Below are 20713 nucleotides of genomic sequence, written 5' to 3'. Positions count from 1 at the left end.
TTCCACTGTTATGCGGACGATACTCAGATTTATATTTCAATGAAACCTGGCGAAGCACTGCCGTTTTCACGGTTAGAGGCCTGTATTGTAGATATCAAGGTTTGGATGCTTTCAAATTTTCTTCTCCTAAATTCAGATAAGACTGAAATGTTGGTTTAGGGGTCCCAAAATATTAAGGGTGAAATTGTCTACTCTCACCTTAAACTGTGATGGTTGTTTGGCTGAACCTAATATGGTCGTTAAAGACCCTGGTGTCACCATTGATCCTGATCTATCTTTTGACACCCATATAAAAAAACATCCAGAATTGCCTTCTTTCAGCTACGCAGCATAGCTAAAATTAGACATTTCCTGTCAGTTGGGGATGCCGAAAAATTGATCCATGCGTTTGTTACGTCTAGGTTAGATTACTGTAATGTAATATCTGGCTACCCTAATAACTCGTTAAAGAGTCTCCAGCTTGTGCAGAATGCAGCTGCTCGTATCTTGACCAGAACTAAGACGTATGGACACATTACACCAGTGCTAGCGTCGCTTCACTGGCTACCCATTAAGCATAGGATAGATTTCAAGGTTTTGCTCCTGACTTTTAAAGCTCTGCATGGACGTGCACCTGTGTACATAACTAACCTGCTTATTGTGTCAACTGCTGTAAAATACGCTATACAAATAAAATTTGATTGATTGACTGATTGATTGAATGATTGATTATAAGCCTAAGCATGAGGTGCGTTTTTAATCTAAATTTAAATATTGAGACTGAGTCTGACCCCTTTATAAATTTTGGAATCGGAATCGGAGTGACCTTGTGGGCTTAAAAGGTAGGAGCAGGTCAGATATGAAAGCACGATATTAGCCTGTAACAAAGTTTCTCGAACTCCTCGCTCTTTCAGCCACAAACAGGAAGCAGCAAAACAACAGGAGTTGCTTCGGAATTTGTTCTGCTGTTCTATAATCAGTTATAGTCTGGAGACAGGGTGCGAGAAGCCTGTAGTCATACAGCTTTGTAGGTGGCAATCCATTCCTTACTGTCGCCGGTCAATCAGCTGTGACCCGACTTTACATGGGCTGGCTCTTGATAGGCGGGTATGGTTGTCCACCCCCATGACTGCATGCTCTCCATCCCTGTCCTAGTAGCTATGCAGCCATATATTAGTCCTGACGGGGTCCCCCCAATACATACCACTGCCACTTTTCCCACTGTCTGCTATATTGCAAATTCCCTAATTGCCATTTCTACCCTCTTCCCCATGCTGCCGGCGGGGCTATTGCCCCAACCTTCGAGAGTGCTTCGAGAGTCGTCTGGTCTCCCCCACCTCTGCGGTCCAGCCCCTCTTTCGTCATTGCCTCCACCCTGCCCACATCTGTCGCCACCTGCTGTTCCCCATCACCGCCCCACCCATCATCTGAGCCACATCATAAACCCTATAAAAGTGGTTGACATGTTGGTCACCAGTCGGCACCCAGAGCCGACCAGAGGAGGATGGGTTTCCCCCTTGAGCCTGGTTCCTTCCAGGGTTTCTTCCCATCTGCCACAGGGAGATTTTCCTTGCCACTGTAGCCTTAGGCTTGCTCCTGTGGGGGTTTAGGCCAGGGTTGTCTGTAAAGCGTATTGTGACAACTGCTGTAAAATACGCTATACAAATAAAATTTTATTGATTGATCGATTGATTGTATCAGATGTGTAAGAGAACAGGAACTAACGTACTTCTGAAATGGTGTGGATGAAATATCACTGCACTGTATACAAATAAAACTCCAAACTGTGTATACAAATAAATGCAGTAATAAAATCCTTTTGGAAAATGAACATATTGGATGGCAATTTCACCTCAAAATTTAAAGGTCTCAAACTTTTGACACTTGGGGTTCTGGTCTACATCCCACCCCATTTCCGTGAAATGTTACTGTACCATTTTTGAATAATCCAACTTTAAACATTGTATATAATCCAATACATGTTAATATAAAAACTGAATTTAATTTCTCCCCAAAATTAAGAGGTCTCAAAGTTTTGATACTTGTTCATGACCGACAGGGTCCTGGTCTACAACTAGGGATGGGCATGATTATTCGACTAATCGATTAGTTGGCTCAGGCAGTGACGTCGACTAGCTGATATCAATAATTATTGATTTGTTTTTTTTACACAACCGAGAAACTATTCATGATTTTGTTTCCACCCGGACTCTAATAAGTGTAGCACACGCATCACATTATAACAGCAGTGGACAGCTAGGTGGGTGGAGCAGAGAGACAGAAACTACCTGTAACATAGAAGAAAGTGCTTCACGGAGTGAAGTGTGGCGTTATTTTACCCAAGTTGAGAACAAAGTAGAGTGCACGTTGTGTAGGATGAAGCTGCCTTACCACGGTTCTACTAGTGTGATGCGGAGTCATTTGCAACTTCGGCACCAAAGTATTGGCGAACAACAGAAAAGTATGACTGATTTTGTTACAGCTAAACGCAAATGTGATAACAGCCGAAAAGAACAAATCACCCAGCTAGACGCTTCAATGGTTTCTGGCGATATGCTACCGTTAAGTTTCATGGAGGGAGCTGGCTTTCGTAGGTTAATGGAATTTGTTGAACCGGACAACTCTGTGCCATCAAGAAAGACGATTACCAGCCAAATTGAAAAACAGTACGAGGAAGCAGCTACGTTGCTAAAGACTAATCTGAATGCAGGTTGTTAACAGGTTGCGCACATGCCTATCCCCAGAACACGTTGACATGCTGGTTTTCCTTTATAATAACTAATCTGGTAGGACTGATTTTCATTTTGCTATTTCTGGTGTAGGGGTGGGCGATATGGCAAAAATATCATATCACAATTTTTTTCAGGCATGATCACAATCCACGATATGCTCACGATTCTTTTTCATGTTGGTTTTTAAGACTATTTTGCAAGTTAATGAACAGTGCAATCAAACTAATATCCCTATTTAAGAAAATATTTCCCTTCAAGGAAACAAAACCTAAAAGAAAAAGAATAACAGAGACCATTTGGGCCAAAGTACCAGATTTTAATCAAGTGCAATTCTGCAAAGTATTAACATTCAACAATTCCAAAACAATTCCGTGTGCTCTTTGGAGTGCTTTCTCTTGAGGTGATTAAAAAGGTCCGTCGTGTTGCCATCTGATGTGGGAACATTTTCTTTGCAAACTTTGAAAATAACGATGTTTTGCGCCATGTCGGTTTTGGAAAACCCAAACCAGTTCCATATCACAGACGTCAGATTTTTTTTAGGGACGAACTCCTCCATAGTGTCACCCATGCCGCTATGTTGTCAAATAAAAAAGGGGGAGGAAAATAAATCCAAGGCGCTACGTACTGTTTGCTATTATTGGTGTGTCTGTTAGGGGAGGGACTAGCAAATAGTGTGATTTTAGGTTTGGCTGAGAAAACAACATTGGATGCTGTGTATGAGTGTTGTCAGTGCAACTGATAGAATGTGCAGTTTCACTGTAGCCCGATATTCCCGATCTCTCTGGAAAGGCAGATCGTGGAGACATTTTAATTGTTCACGATCTAATATCGTCATATCGCCCACCCTGACTGGTAAGACTTATTTTCGTTTTGTCACTGTAGCACGTTTTGCCTATTTGGAAAAAATAAAATATTTATTTCATATAGCACCTATTGTAGTTATGTGTACTGGTAGCCATTTTTGTTTTGTCATCTCTGGTAAGACTCATTTTTGTTTGGTCACTGTAGCACTTGGCCTATTTGGAAAAATAAAAGAATAATTTTAAATAGCACCTGTTGTAGTTAAATTAATGTACTGGTGACTTTGTTTCATGGTAGTTACGTGCGGTCTATGTTGGGGAGGGGGGGGTGATGACGTCGTGAATAGTCGACTAATCGACTGAAATTCTTGTTAGTCGTTGACCATTAATAAAACTACCTACAACCTAGCCTAATTCTGTGAAATTTTACTGTCGCGTTTTTGAATAATCCCACTTCTAATTTTCCATGTAATCCCATAAAGACTAATCAAAAAAAGTGAACGTTTGGATTGGAATATCTATCCAAAATTAAAAGGTTTTCAATTTTTGACTCTTGTTCATGATAGAAGAGATCCTGGTCTAAATCCTACCCCATTTCTATGAAATTTTACTGTAGCGTTATTGAGTAATTCCACTTCAAACATTCTTTGTAATCCAATAGCGGCTAATTGAAAAATATGAAAATTTGGATAGGAATTTCTCCTCCAATGCAAAATGTCTCAAGGTTTTGACACTTGTTCATGACAGATGGGGTCCTGGTCTACAACCTACCCCATTTCTGTGAAATTTTATGGTTGACCTTTTAAATTTGGGGAGAAATTCCAATCCAAAATTTCTAATTACTTTTCATCCTCTCAATCAGTAATGCGGGAGACACATTTCCCTGGCTTTTACTTCTGACCCAACAGTACCGAACGTCGGAAAATTCTAATACCGAACCGTTTCTTTTTTTTTTTAAGTACTGAAAAGGTGCTGAAGTTTCGGTATACTGTGCATCACTACGTCAGACACATATTCCAATCCATTGCTCAGCTTAGCAGAGAATGCACATTTCAGAGCGCCTCAGAGACAGATGGAATAATAATAAATATTTCAAATAATAAATACTACATTGAAAAAAAACAAAAACGAAATATCAACTTGCCATCCCTGCTACCTGCGTGCTGTGCAGAGTACCATATTATTTATTTCAACATTGGCAGACTACAGCATATATTGTGTATTTTGTTTATATTCAATATTAGTAATTGCAGCAAGAAACTGAAGCAGTAGACACAAGAAAGTTTGTTATATTATGGTAGCAATGGAATGAAGCGGACTGTATATATAGGCTATATTTACCGTCACTGTTTTATTATACCAGCGTTTTTTCACGAGTTTGCAGAGAAACTCAAATGGGCTACTATCAATAAAAATGGTTTAGTTATTTCTCAGCATAATGACGGATGGGACAATATGAAAACAATTTTCAACAGTCCACCACGTTTTGGCAATGTTCCAACACTTCACTGTTGCATGCATCACAAAAACTATTACACTACTACACGCATATTTTACACGCTTACATTAGTGTAAAATATCGACATTATATAATACCACTAACCTATTTAAAGACACTCACTTTCAAAAATAACGTATATACCTGAAATATTTTGAGCAGTAATACTTACATAGCAATGATGAAATTTTCTGTGTTCAGTAGATAGGGACAGTAAATCAATGATAGTCCTATCCGCTTCTGTTTTGCTCCAGAAAACGATGTCAGCTAGGTCTATCAGCAGACATATGGCTTAGCTATGCCCAGAAGTCCTCGATAACAAATTATAATAAATTATGAAAAATTGTTGACAACGTTTCGTTAGGTGCAGCGTCTTTTACTGCTACCACAGAGTGAATGCGTAAGTGAATGCGATGATGAGAAAACTTTGGGTTACTCTGATCTATAAAACGCTATTCCAAAAGAAAAATCAGACATGTTATACATCGTTAGAAAGCTTATACTCTCACCTACTGAAAAAATGAACTGTCAATCAAGCCAGACTGTACTAAAGGCCAACAACGCCGTAAATAACAGGTGTGGTATTACGCACAGCTATTTTGGATGGTACCCAGGCATCGCAATTGCGCGTATATTTCACGGATTGTCCAACACAATATATGACCACTCAGTCTCAAAAGGGACATCTCTGCACGTAAAACCAATGGTAAGATTGTATATTTATTCAATATTTAGTCCGAGATATAGACTGTAGAATGACATGGTATCATTTTTAAAAAATTTGTCTTGTTTATTTCGTTATTCAGTGAGCAGCGTTTTCACTGCCGTATTGGCATATTTTAGGGCTATTGTCGGGTTTACCTTGTTGCTATGACGAAATACGATTTACTGTTATGTAATTACTTGTAAAGTAGTCATTCATGTTTCCCTAGCGAACTGCAGTAACGTTAACAAATCAAGAAACACGAACGCAGCATCATTAGGGGTCCAAGCAGCAAAGCTGGTGGAACCCTATTGTATTTGTTAGGATCATTATCATTAGGGGTCCAAGCAGGGAAGCTGGTGGAATCCTATTGTATCTGTTAGGATTATTATTATTATTATTATTAGGGGTCCAAGCAGCAAAGCTGGTGGAACCCTATTGTTTTTGTTCAGATTATTATTATTATTATTCTTATTTTTCTCCGCTAAAAGTGTCTGAGGCTCAGCAACCATACGTCCTAGAGCAACCAAATTTGGCAGGTGGGTTTCTAAGGCCCCCCACTACTCAGGCACTACAAATCACCTATTTCGGCCATATGGTGGCGCTCTAACAAAGGGTCATACTTTAAAAGGCCATAACTCCTACACCATAAGTTAGATCAACACAAAACTTCATCGACCGATGCATCTGAATGTGCTCTACAACTTTGCTTTTGGGAGCACCTATGTCCGCCATATTGTTTGCCCGCCATTTGGACTTTTTTATTAGTTGGGGTGCGGAAGAGCTGGAGCTCCAAATCTAAGCATTACGACATCTAGTAAACTTCTTTACGGCAAGCGACATCCATGGCGACGCAAGTAATCCGACACCGTAGGGTCTAGTTTTTATCAGCGAGGGGAGGGTCTGAACGTCGGGGAAGCAATAGAAGACAGTGCCAGCCAGAGTGCATGCTAGGCTACCAAGAGTTTGTTAGTAAAAGCTTTTTGCGAGGATGAATAATTACTTTTCTTGAGCCTGCATCCATTTCAAGACGGTATCGGGTGAGTTCGTTTAGTCTTTGAATCTGTCATTATGCTGAGAAATAGCTAAACCATTTTATTGATAGGTTCTGAGTTTCTGTGCAAACGCGCGAAAACACGCTGATATAATGAAACAATGACGGTAGCCTAATACATACATAGTCCGCTTCGTTCCGTTGCTACCATAACGACCTACAGCTGCAGTTTCTCGCTGCAATTACTAATATTGAACATAAACAAAAGACACAATTTATGCTGTAGTCTGCCAATGTCTGAATAAATAATACGGTACTCTGCGCGTAGGTAGCATGGATGGCGAGTTGGTCTTTCATGTTTTGCTATTAAAGGTTTGTTAGTAAAAGCTTTGACAGGATGAATAATTATTTTTCTTTGGCATGGGTCCTTTTGAAGACAATATCTGGTGAGTTCGTTTAGTCTTTGAATCTGTCGTTCTGCTTAGAAATAGCTAAACCATTTTATTGATAGTATTTGAGTTCTGTGTAAACACGCCAAAACACGCTGGTATAATAAAACACTGACAGTCATACATATGTAGTCCGCTTCGTTCCGTTGCTACCATAATATAAACTATCTTGTATATACAGCTGCAGTTTCTCGTTGCAATTACTAATATTGAATATAAACAAAAGACGCAATTTATGCTGTACTCTGCCAATGTCTGAATAAATAATACGGTACTCTGCGCGTAGGTAGCATGGATGGCGAGTTGGTCTTTCATGTTTTGCTATTAAAAGTTTGTTAGTAAAAGCTTTGGCAGGATGAAGAATTACTTTTCTTTGGCATGGATCCATTTGAAGACAATATCGGGTGAGTTCGTTTCGTCTTTGAATCCGTCATTATGCTGAGAGAAATCGTATTCTCAATTTAATCTCTAAATTGACTGTAAGCTTAGGGTTGTAACTAGGTAGTGGTTTCATAGGTGACTTAACTCGTCTTAACTATTGCTTGTATTTTTTCATAGACTGCGTTGTTGCTGTTCTTGTTTGTGTTAGTGTTAATCAGTTTAACCTGTTTAACAAGTTGAACTATGCGGTTGTTCCCTGCACTCGGAACGGTAGGCTACTGCCCTCTAGGGTTTTCGACACACTTGTTCCTGGTTATGGTTAAACACTTTGTTGTACGTCGCTCTGGATAGGAGCGTCTGCCAAATGCCTGTAATGTAATGTAATGCAATATTCCGTAGCAACAAGATAAACCCGACATTAGCCCTAAAATATGCCAATACAGCAGTAAAAACGCTGCTCACTGAATAACGAAATAAGCGAGAGTAACTTTAAAAAAAATTATACCATGTCATTCTACAGTCAATATCTGGGACTAAACATTGAATAAATATACAATCTTACCATTGGTTTTACGCGTAGAGATGTCCCTTTTGCGAATGAGTGGTCATATATTGTCTTGGACAATCGTTTACACATCGTGAGCTGGGTCGCTATTCATAATAGCTGTGTAATATCACACTGTTGCTTCGGCGTTGTCGCCTTTTAGTACATTTGGCTTGCTTGACAATTAATTTATCAGTAGGTGAGATAAAGCTTTCACGTTATACATGTCTGATTTTGCTTTTGGAATAGCGTTTTATAGGTCAGCGTAACCAAAAATTTTCTCATCTGCCAATGTCTAAATAAATAAAACGGTAGGCTACTTTGCGCGCAGCACGCAGATCGGGAGTTGATATTACGTCCTTTTTTTCGTTTTTTCTCAATGTCGTTTTTATTATTTGAAATGTGTATTTATGTGTTATTATTCTATCTGTCTCTGTGGCGCTCTGAAATGTGCATTCTCTGCTAAGCTGAGCAATGGACTGGAATATGTGTCTGACGTAGTGTTGTACGGTATACCAAAACTTCAGCACTTTCTCGGTACTTAAAAAAAAAAGAAGAAAAAAAAAGACGGTTCGGTATTAGAATATTCCGACGTTCGGTAGTTTTGAGTCAAATGTAAAAGCCAGGGAAAATTGTCTCCCGCATTACTGATTGAGAGGATGAAAAGTGTAATTTGTCAGAATCTTCGCTAGAAGGCAGTAGCAACTAAGGTTGCCAAGTGAGGTGACTTGCGCTTGTGCACTCAGCTCCTTGATACAGCGCAAGCTTTGACTCAGTTCACTTCAGTAGCAATAGGGGTTCCAATTTGGAAATATTTTATTATAGATAGATGCTGTATTGTTATTAAAATATGCTGTTTTTAAATCTATTTAAAGGTGAAAGACCTGTTTTAAAGATTATTTAGTTTATAACGGTTTAATTTTTGAAATATATTTAACATATTTTTCTATTGTTCAGTGTTGTAACACTAAAGGCTATGCATATTAATATGTTGAAGAGGCTTCAACTTAAAGGTTGTTAATGAACCAGGTCGTTAATAAACCATGAATTCGAAAATGAGGTCAACCCTTGTGGACATTACAATTCTGATCTATTAAGGTAATTTCAGTATCGTTAGGTACCGAGTATCGAATTAGCATGGTTTAAGTTTCAAGTATCATTTCAGTATTGAGTATCGTGATACTAAACCTGGTATCAGTATCAAGGTATCGTGACAACACTAGTGTGACGCCTTTTTTACTTGCGGCGCAGAAACACTGCAGCTGTGCATACACGCCGGACCATCTAAGTGTTACGACATAGTAAAGGCCTTTACGGGAAGCGGCCAGGACATATCCATGACGACGTAACTAAGTCATCCGACAGCGTCTCTTAGCACAAAATTGGCCATAAGTCATCAATATTTTATACGATCATCATGATATTCAGTAGATATGTTGGGTGAAGGCATATGATCATGAGGACAAAGCCATTTTAAAATCGCTCCAATGCTTGAACCCCTCCCAACGCCGCTTGCGGCTTTAATTGGAATTTAAGATAATTCCCTTCAACCGAAATATATGTTTCTATATATCTTTACTGTAAATAGTTTCTATTTCCAATGCAAAACAAAATCTTTCGATTTATAAAACTTTTTTTTTCTGTTTCTGATTGTTCAGTGTACCCCAATTAAAGGGGGGGGGGGTGGTGGTGGGGTTCAGACAGTTCATAAAACTTAGTACAGTATGAGGATGTGGAAATATATTTCATAATGAATTATATGGCAATATTAAATCAATTTGACGCTCTGAAGGCACAACAATTGCACTGCCAATTAATATTAGGTTAGAAAACACAACATTTGCCTGATTTAACATGACTTCCGGTATAAACCACGCCCACTCCCTGTCTTCCATCCGAATACAGATAATTTTCTTGGTTGAACAGATACAGATAAAGACACAGATAATGACGTCTCTGCACACCCCTATTTCAGATGCATCGGTCGATGAAGTTTTGTGTTGATCTGACTTATGGTGTGGGAGTTATGTCCTTTTAAGCATGACCCTTTGTTATAGCACCACCATCTGGCCAACATGATTTGTAGTGCCAGAGTAGTGGGGTCCATAAGAACCCACCTACCAAATTTGGTTCGTCTAGGACTTATGGTTGCTGAGCCTCAGACACTTTTAGTGGAGAAAGCTTCCACGCTGCAACTAAAAAGTCAAAATGGCGGGCAAACAATATGGCGGACACAGGTGGTCGCAATAGCAAAGTTGTAGAACACATTCAAATGCATAGGTTAATGAAGTTTTGTGTTGATCTGACTTATAGTGTGGGAGTTATGGCCTTTTCAGCATGACCCTTTGTTAGAGCGCCACCATATGGCCGACACAGGTCATTTGTAGTGCCTGAGTAGTGGGGGGCCATAGGAACCCACCTGCCAAATTTGGTTGGTCTAGGACTTATGGTTGCTGAGTCTCAGACACTTTTAGCGGAGAAAAAAAAAATTATTATTATTAATAATAATAATAATAATAATAATAATAATAATAATAAATATCAATAATCCTAACAGATACAATAGGGTTCCACCAGCTTCCCTGCTTGGACCCCTAATTATTGCCTTTGCAAACACATAAGGAAGACCGCCAAACCATCCAATCATATAACGCAACCGATTTAAGGTGGACCAGCATTTTCGAATCGGGAGCCAACTTCGGCGTCGTTGCAAGTATTCCATCCAAACTCGAAAGAAAGGGGGGAATGCAAGCAAGTTATGTACATTACAACTAGCGAGCTCTGTCACTCACCTGGGCGTCGAACTGCTTGATGACCAATGGCCTATCAAAGAAGATACATTTTAGGATTTAAAATACTAACTGAGACACAAAAATCATTCGTTCATAGTCATACCATTAAATACACGTCATCATCGGTCTGGGTTAACGTTATACTGTCTGAAATCTAGTGAATTATGTTACTGTAACTATAACCTAACCATGCCTCTCAGACATTCCTAAGAAAGGACTTAGCTAGATAATTTACTTAAATTTATTTTAATACACGCAGGCACAGAGAAAAAAAAATATTCCTTTCTGAGAACACGTTTGTTTAGCGAAGTGTATAAAGGTTGTATGTTAAAATATTAAATAGGCTGCCACATAAGACTGGCATACTCTCGATTTTCCAATTTAACCAAAGTTAACTAGAGATATCTGACCAACGGAAACGTAAATTAAATTTATTGTCTAAAAGCTAGTCAAGCTATTAGCTTGACCTATGACTAGTGATCTTTTGAAATGTAGTTTGCACATGTTAACGAGAAATTTAACTATCGATATTTTATCAACTATATGCCTCAGGTTTTGACAAAAAAGCAAGCGGGTATAAACATGACAGGACAAGAGGTTGAGTACGTACCTTGTTGGACAGATTTTTTGGGGACTCCACGACACATTCTAATCTGAGCAGAAATTTGCACGTGTTAGTGATAGTCAGTTGCTAGCCACTGAACATTTTCATTTGTGGCTTATTTTATTTTACGTCACGTTTATCGATATAGCTTTTAATTATCTGATAATCAGAAATAAACCAACCTGTTCATATCCAGACGGTGACGACAATATCCGATGGCTATGAAGCGAATTTTAGAGAATAGTTGATTACAAACGTTAGTCTAGTAAACAAAATGTTCTAAACGGCTACTACCAGTAAGCATGCGTGAAACGGCCATGTCCATGTATGCGTTAACAGCTTACTTCGAGTAGTAAAACAACGAAACCAAGAGCTAAACCACGAAAAATAGCTAGGTGGTTCACTTACAAGCTTATTTTAGTTTGGAGTGCTGTCGTGTCAGCAACACTTAATAATAGTAAAATACCTAAGCTCGGTAGATACGTATCGTTAGTGGAAAAGGGGCAACCAAACTGTTGTCACCATAGTAACCATACACTGCGCAAAGAAAACCGGTCTAACTAAGGTCTATCCGCTTGTTAAGCCGTGACGTTTCGACCTTCCGATCATAGACTTACGCCGGTCACCCACCGCACGCATAGCGTAAACGGCGCGTAAGCAACACAGCGAAGCAGCACGGCGCGGAGCGTCGTGTGTCTACACGGGTTCCGTCTGTGTCGCGCAAAGGCTGCTTTAACCCTCTATATTCCTGGTAGCTCTCGCAGTTTGCAGTGGGATTACATCGTGTATTTCACGTTTGTTCACGACTGTTGATTATGGGTTAAGTGAATACTTGGTGAGAGACCCTTTTCAGTTTGTTAATTTGGTAATATTTTGTTAACTCATGTAAATACGTGAGAAAGTAAACGCTTTAAAGAATTACCATAAGCTTAAATCGCAGCGTAGCCTACATAATAATCAATCTCAAACTGTATTAATTTATTTGCTTGGTTAACAAGTGTGCCAACTTGAAGAATATGTAATGATCATAATAATAATAAATAATCCATAATCAACCTTTGGGAATTCCCGTGTCGTCTTGTTATTCACGTCAAAACATTTATATGATCAGATTTAGTAAAATCAGTTAATTGTCAAAAAGATAGCGTAACAGTTTAAACTTGAAGGGTTATGAACACCACAATGCCATGAACACCGGAAGCGTTGAAGTACAAGTGCAATAAAGGCTTGCTTACAACTTCATTTATAAAATAGGTGCATTTTCATTGGCAAGACCACTAAATCTGATTTTTTTTAACCCTTTAACTGTCACTCATTGAAATAGGTGATGAAAAAAATTATTTAACCATAAATACCTATTACTTGAGCACCAAATAACAATGTCTAACAGTTTTTTTCATAACTTGACCCCTTTTTTAGAAATTATAGACCTCTACCGTACGGTTGAGATGTCAGTTTATTGTAAAAGATGCTATTCACAAATTGCTATATTTCTGAACATTTTTCCTGAAACACAATCACTTTAATCTCTCTTTAAAACCTTAAAACAGTTTATTGGTCTTTTTTACACTTCATCAACATGTTTTTAGCCTGTAAATGTCCCATCAATTACAATGGCTAGGTACACAAATCTGTATATATTGACATATACTGCGTCATATGGCATTTCTGCTTTAAAATCAGGCACTATTTTGTTTCTATGAACAAAACTGTAAAAAAAATATTCATTCCAGGTATCATTGAGTTCATTTTGATTACATATTTCATATTGAACATATAATTAACTACGATTTGGAACAAACATCTGTATACATATACTCCTTTGTATGTCATTTCTGCTTTACAATCAGGCACCGTATGGTACATCGCCATTTTATTTTAAGTATAAACTCATGAACAAAACTTTTTAAAAAACACCCATTGCAGGTATCTGAGTTCTCAGTCCTGATCATATTTTTTCAACTGATCAGTTTTGGAATCTCCTATTCGCCTCATTTTCAGCTTTCATTTGAGATGATACGTGACAAAGCACTGCTGTGTGCTGTTTAGACACAGGAAGACTCCGCACTTTGCACACTTCCACCGTGACACCCCCTTTGGGCAGAGTTTGCATCGCCCTCGCTGTGGGCCACAGGCTGGCCAGTGGCCAAAACTGTCATAGCGGACATCATCAACGGGTGCAGCATCTCTTTTGCGCTTCTGTGGTGGTCTCTCTGGTGGAGGTGAGGAGGAGAGTGGTCTACCAACTCGGGCCGGGGTTTTGTGGATGCCTTCCAGGGTGCGGGCCACAGTTGTTCTAAATCTCTTGAGTGGCATGGGCTTCTCTTGCAGCATGCGGCAGTCTCGCTTGTACAGCAGTCAGGCAATGGAGACTGACTCATCCAATATGTAGCCAAATAGGGGTAGGTACCAGCGTCGTGATTTCATGGGAGTCTTATAGGGATGCACAAGCATGTCAGATAAATCTATACCTCCCATATGTTCATTGTAGGCCTTTATTATTGCAGGGCAGGAGACTGGTATCTTCCTCCCTGCCTCCTTGCTGTACCTTGTGACCTCACCAACTGGCTCCACCCCACATGCGTTGCTGAGGAGAGTGACGCAGGATGCCCGCAGGTTTCTTTTGCGCCTCTACATCATGAAACCTATGCACTTGTTGTACGTCGCTCTGGATAAGAGCGTCTGCTAAATGCCTATGATGTAATGTAATGTAATTTGTTGTCACGCCATTTTACAGCAACAATTCCCCCTGAGCAGCAGTAGTCAAATGCTCCCCTTCCTTCTTTTGACAACTGCTTGTCACTCTTCAGGTGGTTCTCTGCTCCTGACATCCGGTTGTTCCTCACAGTGCCCAAACACTTTATCCCAGTGGTGGCCTCCAGAAGTTGCACAAGGTTGAAGCTTGTGAAAAAGTTGTCACAAAAGACAACTGTTGACTCTGGTTCCTCCACTGTTCTGCAGAGTGTGGTCACAACTTTTTCCCCCATGAGCATGGACTGCTCAGCTTCTGACTGTGGGACATTGAAAAAGGATGTCTTTCCCTGGTACAAAATGAAATCATGTACAATCCCAGTGGAACTAGCTCGGCAAAATAGTTTAAATCCCCACTTATCTGGCTTGCTGGAAATGTATTGTCGGAGATTTCCTGCTCTTGTGCCTTTGTAGGCAACCATGACCTCATCAATACTTTGTTTTTGGTCAGCTGGGAGGAGAAGACACTGTCTTCTCAACATGTCAAAAATGGGCCTGATTTTATAGAACCTGTCGATAGTGTTTCCACAGTCTGCATTGTCAGCAAAGTGGATAAACCTGCGCAGTGCCCGGAACCTGCGTAGTGGCATGATGTCGGCAACCAGAGCAAAGCGGCTCTCTGGCTTCCAGTAATCCTCCAGGGACGGGAATGGGAACACACCTGTGTATAGCAATATGACTAAAAACTCTTGAATCTCTTTTGGAATTGTTTTAATGGGAAATCCAAGCTGTTGAGCTGAGTAGAGGTTTGTCTGCTCACATATGTGGTGCACCATTTCATCAGTAAATAGCATGGAAAAGTAAAATAATGGTGTCTGAACCTTAATGATTTCTGGGGGTATAGGCTCTGGAAACTTGACTGAAGTGATATCCACTTTTCTCCACAATTTTCTTTTCTCAGCACTTTTGGGGGTAACAGAATCCTGATCTGCGACCTGCACAAGCTGATTTTTGGCTACCTTTCTCCTGGGGGCACTGTCTGAGTGTGTATCAGGGCCACTAAGCTCAGGGATTGGTAACTCTTCAACTGTGTCACCTGTGTGCCTTGGCACATAGTCAGGATCATCCAAGTCCTCATCACTGTCCTCTATGTCTGACTCCTCTGGATCAAGGGGGACCACAGCTTTGCTACCCCTTTTCCCCTGCCATAGAAAAATTTGGTGTCCATCGCTAAGAATGAAACAATGAAGAGGTCACAATACACTGCACTACATGTTTCCCCTTAATATGTGCATACTAAGGCATATTTTGACATATAATTACATTACATTACATTACATTACAGGCATTTGGCAGACGCTCTTATCCAGAGCGACATAAAGCAAAGTGTATAACCATCACCAGGAACAAGTGTAATGTAACAAGATAATATTGTGTTTTTGTAATATAATGTAATTTCATTGTATTTGTTCACTTTTTCCACTCAAACATCTTCCTACCATGCTAACTACTATGCTAACATCTGCCCTGCCTCATGGTCATTTCCACCCTTTACTGACATATCAACCGCACGGTTGAGCATGTTTTTGTAAAATTCTGGCACAATGGATTTTTAACATTTTTGATATTTAATATCATATTCCTATTCTTTAAGGTCTCTTCTATCTGGAAAACATCATGGTTTATCTCTTACCTACCAAATTCCTGCTTTATGCCCTAATCTTTGAGGAGTGATTTGTAGTGCTGCCTCTGTCATCAGCTTTTGGTTGCTAAGGGGACGTGTATCCACAACCCTAAATGAATGGAACTTAACATAAATTTGCTAGCATACTGTATACCCTATCAGCACGTCTAGGAATCCGTACATATTCACTGTTGTAACTCAAGTCGCAGGACGCAAAATAGCCGTTCGGAAAGCAGTTTGAAAGTATGAAGCAACGTCTGCGCCATTGGCTTTAATGGGTCACGATGAGATAATTACGAGCCTGTTGCTAGTCTTAAAGTTGATATAGTAAATAAGCCTGAATTAGTATTACTAAATGTGTATGTATGATGTTGGTTTATTTATTTATACAGTTTATTATGTGTATTTTTACAGGACTTACATTTTAATAGGTAACGATGTGCAGTTATTTCTCAAAAATACGAAGTAACAATGGGCAAGCACCAGCTATAATAATCGCAGGGATTCAAGCAATTCATTTCACAATTCCCTAGTAGGGTTACAAAGTGAAATAATGTATTTTTACAAATTTTCGAAATGGCATTTGTTCCAAGTTGCACCCCACAGCACAACAACCTGAGCCCAACGTCAGTCTGCTCATCAGTTTAACTTTCACTCCGTTTGTAATCGGTGCCATATTAGCCAGTAAACACAAACCCAATAATAAACAAACACAGACCGGAAGTTAATTTAGGGCCAAGCGCATAACCTTGGCATCGCGCGTGCGTCCGATGAAAGGGTCTACATATGAAATAGGCGAAATATCGGTAACAACCTGTACCTAGTTATGTAGGAAAAAATGTCCTTGTTATCCTCCCGTGGTTATTTTCTTTCCAGTACTTTCACAAACTTTTAGTCCCAGAAACTACTTTTCAAGGAACTAAAAGGTTCCTTCAGCCCATTGTTGTCCGCGTTTCCACCATGGTCTAAAGACCCGCGAAGATTAGGCAAATTAGACCACTGACATATGAAAAAGTGACGTCGTCGTCAGTCGTATGATTTCTTCTGTAACCCCATACCACCAAAGTACATTATTTTCCAATAACTCCAGGAAACTGGAGTACCCGGAGGAAACCCACAAACTTCACACAGAAAGGTCCCAAGCCGAGATTCGATCCCCAACTTTCTTGCTGTGAGGTGACAGTGCTACCCACTGCACCACCGTGCTGCCCCAGTTAAATATATATATATATACATTAAAAAGTTAAAAAGATGATCATATGTACTAATAGGAATATCACCATTTAAAAATATTTTAAAATATCATCATTTATTCCTCTAGTGCCTATGAAGCCACTCATGGGTGTCATATGTACACCAGTTGTCTGAATGCACCGTCAATCCTGTGAACAAGCACTATCTATTTGCCACCACAAATGAGACTGTTGTTTATGAAATGAGCTGCTATCTGCTATGATGTCTGCTGAGTGAAACTTTTACGAAGTGGAATCCGAAAGCAGCCCTACGGCCACTTGCAATGTTCACGATGCCAGCATTTCAAAGAATGGCATTAGTACAGCTTCTTAATAAAACACATTTGATAAAGCATCTGAAGAAACACCATTCTGGATTTTTACAGTTCACCCAAAACAAGACCACAGCTAAGCAGAAAACACTGGAGGATACTTGTAAAAGATGGGAAACATTTTCACAAGAAATCAACAACACCAAAAGAATATCAACAGATATAATAACTGAATGTTTCTTGTTAAGGGGATATTTCACTTTGGTATAACATAATTAAGGCTGTGTGTTTGTCACAGAAAATATTAACTGAAGTCAAAAATAATCACAGTAGGCACTAAAAATGGAGTAAATTGCAGAAATGGCAAATGGTAACGAAACTGCCTAAAAGTGGCAATAATCACAGAATCCAGGACATATTTGACTTCCGTGACAAACTCGCAGCCTTAGTTATTGCCTGTGTTAAAATGCTATAATTGGCTGTTCTTTTTTCATTCCTGAATTACATCTGTACCAGTTTTTCTTTCTCAAAATGTGTAAAATTTCTTAAAGCTTGTTTTTAAATGAATAAAAAGATGCTCCTCAGAGTAGTGTTAAGTGTCAGGCTTGCATCAACGAAGCGGACACGCTAGTTAACTCAGCCTCAAGTGTCAAGCTGGCCGTTACGGAGCTGACACACTAGGTAGCTCAATTTAAGTATCAAACTTTCTTTACAGAGCAGACACGCTAGTTAGCTTAGCCTCAAGTGTCAAGCTGGCCCTACGGAGTTGACACACTAGGTAGCTTAGCATCAATTGTCAAGCTGACCTTATCCTTATCTTCTCTGTTTCTCATTCTATGGGAATCTCACCCTGAGTTCAAAGACTGTGGTTGTGGACTCAAAGACACGCTCCATGGTCATGGACTGCTTCAGCCCTGTTCCTCCCTTGCCTATGCCTTTCCGCTATCTGGAGCTCCGGATCCCTAATCCAGCTCCTCTAAACTGCACAGTTCTGAACTGTACCATTTGATCTTCTGTTATTCCTGTTGGCTTTCACCTCAGCTGTAACCTGCTTAAACCATCTTATTTGCTGTCTGCTACTTTACACCAGGCTGGCCAGTGGAGGATGGGCTCCCCCTCTATAGCCAGGTTCCTCTCAAGAATTCTTCTCATTGGGGAGATATTTATCCCCACCGTTTGAGGGTTTTCTCCACACTGGGGTTTTTTGTTACCTTATGTACTTGTTATTTGGGGGTTCAGGCCTGGTGTTTGCTCCTTTTGCTCAGTCTCTTGCTTTGCTACTCTGTTAAGCAGTGGTCTCCAACCCGGGTCCTGGAGAGCAACAACAGGGTCTGCTGGTTTTCTAGAGCCGTGTTTCCACCACAGGAACTTTCCCCAGGAACTAGGAACCTTTTGAGGAACTCCACCGAACTCCACCGCACCCCCTAAAAAGTCCCTGCTCGGGGGTGGGGGGTGGGGGGGGGGTAGTACTTTCCAAAAGTACCAGAACTTTTGGGGTGGGGCGCAAGCGCTGAATACAGGGTTCGTACGGTCATGAAAAACCTGGAAAAGTCATTGAAATTTAAAATGCAAATTCCAGGCCCTGGAAAAGTTATGTAAAATAATATTTTTTGAAAAGTTTTGGAAAAGTAATGGAAATATAGCTAAAGTTGCATCGAATATAATTACTAATTAATCCAATCATAAAAATAGTATGTATAGTAGGCCAATAAAACGTAAATTGGCTCGTAACCTTCGCGGTATTCTGGTGGTGTGAGAAGTTAATTCGGTCCTGCTCAGTCTGTTTACAGGCACGCCTCTGCTGATGTAGCAGTTAGTAAACGTAAGCCCTACTGTGCCGACAATATGCCAGGGGAGTGCAGCTTCAATAATAAATCAGGGCTCGAAATTAACTTTTTTACTTGGTAGCACTGGTGCTCCCAACTTCAAAAACTTAGGAGCACCCACCGAAATGTAAGGAGCACCAACAATATATGCAATTGATTTTTTATTGATAAAAAACGACAATATAACAGTACGGTTTACAAGTAACAGTTAAACTGTCACGCCTAAAATGTGTCGACTCTTCAAGAAATTGCATGTTATGCATTCAAACGACAAAGCGCTTCTCGTCACATTAATACCGCTAATTAAATCAACCGCCAGTAAACTGCATAGGAGAAATTAGCTGTTTCAACCGGGTCGCTACACAAAACGTCCGCTTCATCTTTTCAGCTTTCGATAACGCTAATAAATTGAACATAAACTTTTGTCTTCAGGTAACATTAGTTAGCTCTCTGTGTCGCGTGACAGTGGAGTGCAGCGAAAGGGAGTGATTGAAGGCTAATATTAACATATTAAAAATCAGCATTAAAGGTAAGAATGTCAAGCTCACGATTGGTTAGAAGGGTCACCGTCAGCTCACAAGGCACATACTGAGTGTACTAACTAGTGAATGTACAGAGAAAGAGACGTTCGACTGGAAAAAGAAAAAGAAAAAAAAAAAGGTCGCACCAGAACAATTGTTTGCACTCGCACAAATGCTCCCAATTATATTTCAAGGTCGCACAGATTAAATTTCGGGAGCAATTTCGAGCCTTGTTTGAGACATTGACAAAAATGTTAAACTATTCAAATTAAAATATGAGAGAATGTATCTAAGTGTGTCTATCTGGTGTTTATTTGTTTTAGAGAGGCACCATATGTTTCAGATGCAGACCTAATTTTACTTAGTGTTACAATAAATAATTTTAAATCGTCCCGCTGAGATAGTCATTTGTTTTGTTCATGGAAATTCAGTTAAAGGTTGTGGAGAAGTCATGGAAAAGTCATTGAAAATCATTGGTGAAAAAGTGTATGAACCCTGTGAATATTTCTGATTGGTCGACTACTCGCAGTATTTTATTTCAGCCGCCATTTAAAAAAATCTGCAGCCGCAAACCGATTTATTTTCATAATAATAACTTGAATTCAAACTTGTATGTTATGCGGCGCAGTAGCCTACTTTTGGTTATAGCCTGTCAACATCTTGGAACAGATGAGAAATTAAGATTGAGGATTATAACGTGTGCTCTTCTGTTCTTTTCTTGCTTTAGTATTTGTTTTATAAAATGTTAAGCATTCGTGCTGGGACAGCACATTACATACCAAAACATTCAAACTATTTAATTCGGTTGCTGAATATTTTCTTTCGGATTTTCTTTGTTAGCCCGTTATAATTGACCCAAAACATTTATGTGAGGTATGCGGTAGTTCTGTGTAGTTTACATTGGGGATACAGTAAAAGCAAACTGGAAATCACCTTCCGCACTTTTTGTCAGGGTAAAATAACAGGTTAATTCTAGTAATCCTCCCTTTTGCTTTTTCAGCTTGCCATAAT

The 20713-nt window shown here is 39.6% G+C and overlaps 1 protein-coding gene across 2 annotated transcripts in view; it reads right to left on the bottom strand.

Moving 5' to 3' along the window:
* Positions 1-12140, bottom strand: part of erich2 (glutamate-rich 2) — a 102625-nt gene extending 90485 nt beyond the window's left edge. The window contains exons 1-4 of one of the 2 annotated variants that reach the window (XM_064327167.1): positions 11885-12139; positions 11659-11695; positions 11483-11525; positions 10873-10903 (exon numbers count right to left, since the gene is read on the bottom strand). In XM_064327167.1, coding sequence (XP_064183237.1) covers positions 10873-10903; positions 11483-11525; positions 11659-11666 — 82 coding nt within the window. In that variant the 5' untranslated portion in view covers positions 11667-11695; positions 11885-12139. Of the gene's footprint in view, positions 1-10872; positions 10904-11482; positions 11526-11658 lie in introns of both variants that reach the window. The other variant, XM_064327168.1, reaches the window with a different exon arrangement.
* Between the last annotated feature and the right edge of the window lie 8573 nt (positions 12141-20713).

Source organism: Anguilla rostrata, chromosome 3 (genome assembly GCF_018555375.3).
Source record: "Anguilla rostrata isolate EN2019 chromosome 3, ASM1855537v3, whole genome shotgun sequence".
NCBI lineage: Eukaryota > Metazoa > Chordata > Actinopteri > Anguilliformes > Anguillidae > Anguilla > Anguilla rostrata.
The sequence above is the reverse complement of the archived record's forward strand: the minus strand, read 5'-3'. Positions and strand labels throughout refer to the sequence as shown.